General features: G+C 43.7%; 1 protein-coding gene across 1 annotated transcript in view; it reads right to left on the bottom strand.

The window, feature by feature from the left end:
• LOC103914212 (chromosome unknown open reading frame, human C21orf58) overlaps window positions 1–6,158 on the bottom strand; it is an 8,543-nt gene extending 2,385 nt beyond the window's left edge. Inside the window, exons 1-5 of the mRNA XM_009320828.1 lie at window positions 6,099–6,158; window positions 4,473–4,530; window positions 2,525–2,592; window positions 1,666–1,806; window positions 1,081–1,195 (exon numbers count right to left, since the gene is read on the bottom strand). Of these exons, the coding sequence (XP_009319103.1) occupies window positions 1,081–1,195; window positions 1,666–1,806; window positions 2,525–2,592; window positions 4,473–4,530; window positions 6,099–6,158 (442 nt within the window). The remainder of the gene's footprint in view (window positions 1–1,080; window positions 1,196–1,665; window positions 1,807–2,524; window positions 2,593–4,472; window positions 4,531–6,098) is intronic.
• Between the last annotated feature and the right edge of the window lie 4,928 nt (window positions 6,159–11,086).

Below are 11,086 nucleotides of genomic sequence, written 5' to 3'. Positions count from 1 at the left end.
TGACTGGCAGGCTGGAGAAGGGCTGAGCACTAGAGCTCTCTTGCTTACTCCAGCATGGAGCGACTCCTTACAGCGCTCTTCATTGCTTCAGCTCAAGATCAGTGCTTTCCACATGAGAGGTTTCCTCAACTTTACGAAATATTGCAGTGCCACCTTGAGAGTCCACTGCATGCACATCAGATCTACTTACCATGATCTCTGGGTCCTGATCACAAAGGACCTGTGCAGTGGAACTAATTTGCTTGGGGGCGAGGGGGGAAGGAGAGGGGGGGAGAAATCAAGGCAACTCTCAATTTTTTTTTAACTGGTCATACCAAAAGTAGTTTACATGTAATCAGCTTCAAAAAAGTCATGCATTAATTGGGACTATTTCATTTATGAAAATAAACTCTGATTCAAAAATCCAGACACTTAGATGAAGAAAAAGCTGAGAAATACTGCAATTTCATGACTGAGGATTTCTCTGTGAGATGAAGAAACCTTTGGCTGAAGGTTGAGCCAGGGAAGTCTTCCCAGGTTTTTGCTCATGTATTATATCACAGTAGCTTCCACCTATGTTTAGAAACAAACTCTTTTTATTGGCATTGCACTATATTTGGAGCAGCACTTTCAGCTGTTCTGTCTTGTTTCCAGACATGGGGCATAATAAAAGCCTGTATTGTTCTGAGGAGATCGAACAGCATTAAGAGGTTAAAAGAGAACAAAAGAATAAAAACAGATTTTAAAAGCCTGTTTGTTAATTTTGGAATCATCTGTGCACATGAGTTTGACCTTGTTAATACTACTCAGTGCTTTGGGCTGAGCCGTTTTGCTTTCCCAAGCTTCCCCAGCAGCTTAACCTGGCTTTGCTGAGTTTGTAGTCACTTTTTCTTTAGTTTTAGCAATAAGAGTTTGTCTGAAAGCCTCTCAGAAATGGTATCTAGTCCATTTATGGAGTGCAATTCCCAGAGCTCCAACAGCAGCCCGGTCATGAAACAACATGTCACTAACTAGCTTGGACGCCATCCTGTGCCCCCTTCCACTTGCTGTGGCACCTCACCTGCTCTCTCCGAGCTGGCTGCTAGATGGAGGGTACGTTACCTTCTTTAATGTTTCCAGAGCGGGGGGCTGCAAACGGCTGAGCAGGGGGGATCTGCGTGATCAGGGCGGGCGGCTGAGGTAACTGCTGGATGATGGTGGCAGGCTGAGGCGGCATCTGAAAAAGAAAGGAAAATGGAGAAGTCGGGTTGGTTTTGGCCAGCTCCATCATCTTTCCGAGGGGAGAGCAGTGGGTATCGTCTGCCTGGACCTCAGTAAGGCTTTGGACATTGTGTCCCATGAGATCCTTGTGGAGAAGCTGTTGAGGTTGTGGGGTGTATGAGCAGACAGTGATGTGCATTGGAAACTGGCTGAATGGCTGGGCCAGAGCGTGGGCAATCCTTCCACTTCTCTTGCTACCTTGTTTTTATGGTAAACCATTCACACTGTTAACGTTGTGCCTTATTTGTAAGATGATTTCCCTTAGATTTTGCCTAGGGCAGTAAAGGTCCCATACAATAGCAAAAGGCATATCTTCCCTTTCAGTAGGATGAGCATTTCCATACAGCCCCCAAGTCCCTCCAACTGCGGTTGTTGTCTCAGACCGGCACAGCGCTAGCGGTGTTTCCTAGGAGAGAGGATCCTTACTGTCTGCTGGATAATCCTTGGTGGCTCCGCTTGGGGAGCTGGAAAAGGTATCTGGTAGACATGGGGGGGGGCAGCTCTGTGGTTATGACAGTGTCCTCCAGCTGGTGCTGGTCGTGAAAGCTCTTCCAGAAGGTGCTGCTCCTGCAAATTCAAGTATCTTCTTAAAGAAAACCTGGTCACAGAAAGGCAGACAGTATTATTACAGTCTCTGGACTAAATGGGATTAGCCCTTGGGAGCCCGCAGCAGGGTGCAGCCTTGCTCACCAAAACCCTGCTGCAGAAACTTCCAGCACTGCTGCATCTGACAGGCAGATCACAAGTGACTGCTACATGAAGGGAAGCACTCAACCAGCGCCCGTGCAAGTGTAAAGAAAGTTTTTCTTCCCATGTATCTCTAAGCCATACAGTTTTCAGCACAAGCAGAAAGGAGTGGAGAAAAAGTGAAGAACAAACTGCCAAAAGTCTAGGAAAACGTTTCGTTAATGGTTGGTACCCTCCATAAACTAGGAATAAGTAACAGTTACTATTGTCCCTATTTTGGCGGCATTAAAAATCCCCTATTTGCATTTTGGCACTACCCCAGAGACGTTATGATACAGCAGTTCAAGACAAACAGAATCAACCCACCAACTAACTGAAGTGACTGCAAGCTTCATTAGCTGTAGCGTGGGAAGACATACTGCTCTCCGGCCCCTCTCCCTGATTAGCTGCTCCAGCCTCTATACTCCAAACCAGCAGAGCACTGAATACTGCCCAGCAGAAGAACTAAAGGACAGGAAAGAACTGAATCCACATCGACAGTGGATGTGCAGATAACCTGGCCCTTTCTGTTGTTTCTGCCCACAGAGAGGGCTCTTACCCTAAGCTCCTGCAGGAGATCTTTCCTTCGCCTTAGGGCACTTTGGAGCATATCCTCACGCCTGTTCCCTAAAGGAGCAAAAGTCCATTATCTTCTCAAAGGATCACAAAGACAGAGCTATTATAGCACCTACATTATAAGATTAATTCTGGAAAACGTGTTGTAATATAGCTTGACCTCTTCCACAAAAGGCTTTAGGCTACTTTTCTTGTCAAATCCATGAACAGATAATGCCTTTATGCCACATGCAGACACAGCTGTTCAGCAGCTCGACAAAGGCAATGCACCTTCCCTGAAAATAAACTTTTAAGATTGCTCTTTAAAGCCCCCTTTTAGCCTCCTGGCTTAGAAACTCTTTTCAGCCTGAAATTTTCTAGATATACTCTGTACGTGCAGAGGAAGATTGTGCAAAGTGTAAAAAAAGTTCATTGTGTCATATAAAAACAAACTCAGTTTTGAATGTCAAGTTTTCTGTTTCCTTTTTGTTCTGAATCAACTTCCTTTTCAGTTCTTCCCACATAGAGCTGATTTTGAACTCGCTTGAAAGAAAAATAAGGAAGAACATTTTCAGATACATTGGAGGCATGCCTGGCATCTGCTCTGAAAAGCATCACCTCATATTTTGAAACTGTAAGTTGTTAAAGGGATTTTTTAATTTTTGGCCACAGCATTGAAAGTTTCAAACTCTTTCTGCATCAGCTCAATGAATACGAGACCAGAGTACGATCTAGAAATATTACTGATCTTCTGCTGGTGGCCTTTAATCCATAGATAATATAAACACTGGATGTGCCATGCAAAGAAATGAATGCACTGCCCATATTATGCGTGTATGGGAGTATTATTGAAGGGAACACACTACTTGTATGTGAAACGTCATAGCAGTCTTTGAAATGGTTTGATAAAGATACAAGTTATTTTAAACTTATTTATAAATAAACTTATTTATCAACTTTTAGCTGGTTTGCTAGCTTTTAGAGAGAATTGTCTAAACTTTGGAAGTTGCATAAGCATGCTGGGATTCCTGACCTCTCTGCCCAAACCAAAGTCAAAATGTAATTGCACATGCATGGTTTCCTGGTGAAATGGTTTCCCAGCTCTTACCAACGCAGTCCTCAAGACCAACTCTTTCAGTATAATGATTTGTTTCATAAGCTGAGTCACATTTTTTTTTGCACTGGAAACCATGTTATGGTCTACACAAGGCTGCATTTGTCAGCTTCAAAGGTGCAAAGCAGTATTAGTAGTGAAGTGTTCCTCCTGCCTGGATCCCTCAGAGACACACAGCCATCCTAATGACTCCATTTCAGGATCACCAAAGCCAAGCATACAGCTGGACTGCAACAGGGGCTCACTCCTAGGCTGGGACAAATAGGATCACCAGTAGTTTGCTCCAGCTGAACCAGCATCTGCAGCTGAGAGGCTGCAGAAGACACCTGGGCAGAAGGTCATTCTTATGTCAGTGCTCAGCTGGTTGGCCATTTCTCTTTGTCAAAAAAAAAAAAAAGTTGAAGGAATTCAAAAGATAAAATGTAGACAGCTGCACACTATAGCAAGCCCATTCTCCTTGCATCAAGGCTGCTAAGATTCACCAGCTTGGTTAGGACCGAGACTAGTATACAGACTGACATTACTGCACAAGCTTACAGGAACTTGCATTTTTGCTACTTCCAATCCCCAGGGCTGCATACAGATTTAGATAAGCAGGCTGAGCTGGGGCAGCACTGACTCAAGTTCAGAGTCTCCCTCCTGCCCTCCAGACAATGTCCCGGTCACAGAAGCCAAGACAGAGCAAGTTCTGACTACCCAAATGCCTGACCACTAGCACACAGCTTTTAGGGAGGAGATGTGATCATCTGGAGTGACCTACTGAGGAACTCATGCCTGAGAATATCACTAAGCCCTTTCCATGTTATGTCCATAATTAGAACAAATGCTTCTCGTTTACTTGCAGCTGGGAGAGGTGACTCCATCTTCTCTAGGTTCTCCTGTTCATTTTCTAGTCTCTGTTGATAGAACCACAACAAGAACTGTTATGAGTCAGGCAAAAAAGCTCACAACAATTTCCAACCCTACCTTACAGGCATAGGTTTGGGATGAAGGAAATAAAGCAGAAGTGGAGACAAGCGGTGCTTCTTAACTGCTAAATTATAGCTAGTGAGGGCTACAAGAAGTATTCATAGAAGTATGAATAGTCTCACTACAAATCTAGTTATGGTAAAAGAATAGTCATGCTTCCAACTGGCCAGGCTATCCCAGACCTGGAAATTGAGAGCATAGTTAATCAGGAGGCTTACACATCATTTATTTGTAGGGCAGAGAGCTGGATCATATGAAGAACTTGATACCAGACAGTTTTGGGTATTCAGTGCACTAATAGGCCTAAATGTCCCTGACCAGTCTCACCTGGGGCTTCCATCCAGACCTGCCATTCATGTGCCCAGGAGCCCCTTTAATCTCAGCTCTAGGTCTTCAGTTCCTACCTGAGCTATACTAGATGAGTATTGGTCTGCAGTTCAACAACAACCATGCCTGTGATTAGCCATTGATTCTATTAACCCTGATCCCAACCTGCAGACACTTCCCAGGTTGGCCTTGGACCTGCCTCATCACCATGAGCTTGCCTGATAGATCTGGACTTTTGATTGAACCTGGCCACCACCTCTGGCTCTGCCCTGCTTGCCTCACTTGGGGGCTGGCCGGCTAGGCCCCTGCTCTGCTGTCTGTGTTATTGTGCTCAAGTCCTTGCTCCTTAGGGAGCAGCTGGCCCTTGCTGCTCACTGATGCTAAGAAATTAGAGACCTTTTGCTCATGCACAGGCTCTTTTCTTGGTTCTGCATGGCTCCACACTTGTGAAAGCTTTGCCCTCAAATGGCTGCTGCATCTAAGACAAAAGACTCCACCATGGAGTCAGGTTAGATGCCACTTCCAGCATTCACGCCTCCAGGCAAATTGTTTTTCCTTCCAGACAGCTCTTTAAGTGGCTTCTGGAGGACACTCTAGCAGAAGATCCACACTAGTGGATGTCAGATGTGCTGAGGGTGGAGGAACAGGGCTGAGTGGAGAACCCTGGATGCATTAGTGTGTGGACTCACAACAAAGAGCTACTGGGGTTCTGTGCAGTACTTCATGTGCTTCCAGTGAAGGCCTGCCCATGTTTCACCAGGCAACATATCTTATGTGACTGTAGACAAAAAAGAAGATATGAAATTGCCTTAAAACAATACGAGATCCTCTTTACCCCAAATTTACTCCTAAACTTTGCCTGTCACAACTCACTGGTTTTGAGCTAACTGGTGACATCTCCCATAAGATCAAAGTCACTTTAACTCTATTTTTAATTTACTGTAGGTCCATGTAAACTTGTACAATGTTATTTAAGAAAGTGACAGTGACTGTAGCACCACTGCATATTGGTCTGCCTCTGCTTGCACGAAGAAAGACATTCTCAATTGGCTGCAGATCCTCTTTGTATCTCAGTAGAAATATAATTATTTAAAATACCATGTTAATGCTTAAACATGCAAGAGCAAAAAGCAGAGCAAAGGTGACCACTGCAGAATTATTCCCTTACCTTTTCTAGGAGTTTGAGTTTCAGTCGTGTCAGGTGATCCACCACTGAAGGATCTGTCATCGTAGCAGTCTCCTGGAAAAGCAGGCAAGCAAAAAGAGGTTAAAAAGCTAAGCAAAGGCAGATAGGTTTTCAGTGGTCATTTTTTCCCCTCCACGATCTTCATAGAAGAACAATTCCATTAGAAGAAAAAAATAGAAGATTGTGAACAATTGAGGGAAGAAGATGAAAGCTTCAGTTTCACTCCCAGATAAAAATGAGTACAGATGTTCACTGCAATGTCATAGACAGCTTTTTCTGCCATTTCTCTCAATGCATTTTCGTGCTGCAGGTTGCAATGGTCACAGAAGGGTAACTCAGGGTGAATATTATTTGTCTGTTCTGACAAATGGTTGCTAGCCTTTCTCCGGCAGTGGCACTAAGCCTGGCCCTCTGTTGTTAGTGTCTTCTAAGTAGCTCAGAGTTTTGTGCCTGTAACCTGGTTGCTAAGTTTGTAGTGTATAAACAATTCAATCTCCAGGTGTAGAAGCTTATGTACCTTTTGTAAAGCAAACGCCCAGCACGTCAGTGGACAAGAAAAAAAGATATAAAAGCCAATGGTTCTTTAACACAAGCTCAGTGCTAGGGGTCAGATTATGATCTTGCTGATTGATACGTGATAGCAATGTTTATCCCACTGTAAGCGGCCTGTACACTTTTGATGTAGCTCTTCACATGAGTCTTCATCACCAGATAGTAACTAAAAACTCAAAAAATTAAGGAGCATAGCTGGAACTCATCCCTGGATGAGTAAAAGAGTAAAGAGGCTATGGTATAACATCCTTTTGTTACCATCTCCCAGGCAACCTGTAGGGTGTCTCTCTCTCCCAGCAAAGCCCTACCAGCATAAAAAACAGGGCAACATTTATCAGTGACATCCATAAAATCAACACCAAGGCATGAGAAAGAAGCCAGGTAGTAGATACTCATTCTCAGTATCATATTTTAAGCCTGGTTCTGCTCCTAGGAGAGCAAAGTTACAACCCCTTCCTTACTTGAAGGCCATAGCAAGGCGCAACTGAGCCACTGCTGGCAGCTGGAGCAGCTGATAGATGCTTGTAGGGAGCTGAGTGGGAGCAGCAGGGATCACCTCCTCCAGCTGTGACCCACACAGCAAGTGTGTGCAATCTGTCCTTAAAAATGCACAGGCTGGTAGCCACTGGAGACATTACAGAAACTGAGACATGGCGATCCCAAAAATAGCTGTGCCCTGTCAGAGCTGGGGCTCAGCTTTCTTTGGCAGGGCTCATTTGTGAATGCTACGAGTGACACGGCAGAACAGAAAATCCTCTCACCTGCCAGTAGTTTTCCTGAGAAACATTTCTGTGTATGTTTTTGTACTTTAAAACCCCAATAGGTTTTTTTCTCCCGTTATCTCTAACATCTTTAATCCCTTCATCTTTTGGGCAGCTGCAACAACATTTGACAAGGAGCTTCCTAGTTATCTTAAACTTAAGCATAAGCTTAGTTATGCAAGTAAACTGCATAAGTATAGTTTACTTAAGTGTCAGGCAAAAAAAGGATTACATTTAGACTGTTTTAAATCTAGATTCCTGAAAAGTTTATTGGAAATCTTCTCATTTGTGATGTGAAATATATACAACTCTTCTCCATGCATTTTTTCCATAACATTTGCGACTTACATTCCTATATCGTATTCCCATTCAGGTGTCTCTTTTCTAAGCAAGACAATCTATTTATTTCGTCCTCAAACAGCAGATTTTCCTTACTCATTGATCTCATAACTCAGCCGGGGAGGTATAATGCAAGAGCCCACATGGACTGCTCTCATCCCCACCTCTTGGCCCCCGCTATCAGCCACTCTCAGAAGGTGCTGCATCACCTGCACCTTTGATCACACCGTGGCTGTATATCTGTTTGTACAGTCTCATGTTTATCCTAGTTGCTTCTCTCTCTACCTTTCTAGTTCATAAACCCTTTTGTGATGGGGTGACCGGGGCTGTGGCCAGCATTCAGGCAGTGACGTAGCAAAACAAGCTGTGTTGGTGTCTCCAGACAACCACAACAGCAACAAGCCTGCTACTAGTCATTGCTAATGCTGTAGTAGCCTTTTTGACTGCTGCTGAATATTAATCTGATGTTTTACCATCAACTGGTTTAATAAAGTGTTCCCTAGAAGTTAAATCTCTAGAGCCTTCATTGCAATACGAATAGAAGGTTACAAGAAAGGCTGACAAAAAGAACCAAGTGTAAGTATTCCATTAAAAATACAATGCCAGCGTTAAGCAACTGAGTTGGCTACAGAGGAAAGGGAGACAAACTTCTGCTTGATGTGACAGGTATCCCAGAGAAAATCCAATACTAGGTAAAAAATGCTTTCCAGCAAATCTGCTAAGGGATCTTTCTTTTCCCATACTTATGGATGCCCTAGTCACAGTGGGATCCGTACTCTAGGGATGTCTTACAACCTGCTAATTAATGACTTGCCAGAAATCTGCCAGCCAGGCACAAGAGGATCTTGCTGAAAGGGATCTATGGTTACATTGAATCACAAACTAGGGATCACACATGAACATGGTGATGCAAAAGAGCAAAACCAGACAAATTTAATTCTGCAAAGGATTAACAGAAGTGTTATGTGCACCTCACAGGAGATAATTATTCTGCTCTGTTTAGCAGCGCTGAAGTCAGAGTTTGAACACTGTGCCTAATTTTAGACGCGGTGGTTTAAGAGGGAAAGAAAGTCCAGGGAAAAAAAAAAAAGGTACATTTGCAAAATGTAAGTTCTGAGGAAGACTTGGAAGAACTGTCTTTCTTTAGTTAGTAAGTAGATGGTGAGGATAGGACAGGCTAGCAATCTTTAAAGAAATGAAAGGGTACAGTCAAGAACAGGGTGGGGGTTTTCTGTCTGAAAAGACTGGACAAGAGGCATTTAACTTAGTGAGGGAGAGGAAAACCTGATAAAACCAAGAAAAAATTCTTAATTATACAGTAAGATAAATGATGGAGCAGCTATCTAAGAAAAAACTTTCATAGAAGTTGTTTAAAGGCAATATAGAAAAACAACTGTGATGAACATTGTAGGACTGTTAGACCCCCCTCCCCCCTCAGATGCAAGAATGGATTAGGTAACCTGGTGAGGTCCATACCAGTGCTGTATTTCTACAATGACTTTTATTGCTTTTGATATTTTATGCCCTTAATTTTAATTACTATGATTTCTAAAACACAATATAAAAAGAACCAAACAAACTGACACACCTGGAAATATCTGGAGATGATAAGCTTTCACGCTCTGGTTCCACAGGAAGGAGTCTTTATCATTTCAGCCTTAGAAGAGTGTTTTAATTTATTAAAAGAGAGTTAAAAGAATAAAAAAAGAAACACACACACAAATCACCAATGGAGAAGTACATATAATTTCCTTCCAACCGTCTGCTTCTGCCAATTGTAATGTTGCAAATTAACAGTTAAGAGCTCTTGTTAGGCTACTTGGTAGTTACAAGTATTGTAAAAATGTCCTATCTGCATTTGAAGCTAAACATATGAATAAAACATATTCTATAATAAGAGTTATTTCATGCCACTGTCATATAACAATGTGCAATGTTGGTTTTTACTGTTATTTCTGAAAACAATGATCCTAATTTGAACCAAATTATACTTATGATTAAGTCTTCTTTCTTATGATTAAGTACATTATACTAATCATATACTATACTTATGATTATTGTCTTCTTGTACGACAATGGCAAATCACTAGTCTCTGCGAACGCTGCTCATTTATTTGTGGATACATTGCAGCAGCACCCAGGAAAGCCAATGCATACTGTCCCCCAGCAACCTCTACAGTAGTTTAAAACTTAACCTCTAGCCAGCTCTGGACACAGAACTTTCTGACGTGTAGAGAAAGCCTTGCCTACCCTGCCTTGCTCCTAGCGTCCTCAGCTTTCTCTTTGGAGCATTGAGCATGCACTGCTCCAGTCTTTTTGTTGTCTATGATGAAATATTTACATAGAGATGTGGGAGACCAGACGATTGGTACAAAATCGTTTATTCCGTGAGTGCAGACTTGGATGGTGGTTGATGTAGCATGGGAAACCCAGACAGCAGATGCAGTCCACGGGAGCAGCTAGCTCCAGCTCACAATCTGGATGATGCAATGTCCAAATCTGGGGCAAAAGCCCATATAGAGAAGAGCCCAACTGAAGGACCAAATGCATGGAAACGTCCAGGGATAGAAAAGAGGTTGTTAGATCATGAAAACGCTTGCATTTCCATGTTTCTTAGAAAGAAAAAGCCAGTGTGTTGCAAGAGGCTACCTGTGAACCGAGTCGAGTAGCAAATTTGATTAAAGCATGTATTTTCCAGTACGATTTAGTGACTTCAAGAGACAAAGAAGTTGCCAGTAGATGACCGTAAGGTTAATTATTCTCAATATTGAGAACACCTTATTTCTCCCTTGTTATCCGACAATTATTTCCAGACGTTAGCTCTCGCTATGCCTGTACTTCCTGGATGAAGGGATTCTGCAGGTGAACTTCTCACAGCTCACTTGCTGCAATGGAAACAAAGCAGTGAGACGCTGTAAAACCGAGATGCAAAATACACACAAAAGGCAGACTAGGCGTGCTGTAAAGGGTAATATTTCTATACGGAAGTTTATAATCAAGCTGGATGGCCGACCCCCCTGCGCCAACACCTCCCTCTGTCTACAACGGGGCTAGGGACCAGGCCGCCCGCGCCAGGACCGCTCACAGAGGGTCAGAAACAGCAGGTGGAAGGGCACAGCTCCCACAAGCAGCCCCCCCTCTTCGCGGAGGGCCGGCCTCGACCCGAGGCACCAGAGGCGGCTCCAGGGCGGGCAGAGGTTGCCAGGGAGCCGCGGCCCCGCACCGGAGCCCACCTAGGCCGGCGCCTCACCACTACTCAGCAACGGCTTCCCGCGGCAGCCCGCCCCCCCCTCCCCTTGGCTGGCCTCCCGCCCCTGC

This window comes from Pygoscelis adeliae, unplaced genomic scaffold (genome assembly GCF_000699105.1).
Source record: "Pygoscelis adeliae isolate BGI_AS28 unplaced genomic scaffold, ASM69910v1 Scaffold63, whole genome shotgun sequence".
Classification (NCBI taxonomy): Eukaryota; Metazoa; Chordata; class Aves; order Sphenisciformes; family Spheniscidae; genus Pygoscelis; species Pygoscelis adeliae.
Note: the sequence above shows the minus strand (reverse complement) of the source record. Positions and strands in the feature narration are given on the sequence as shown.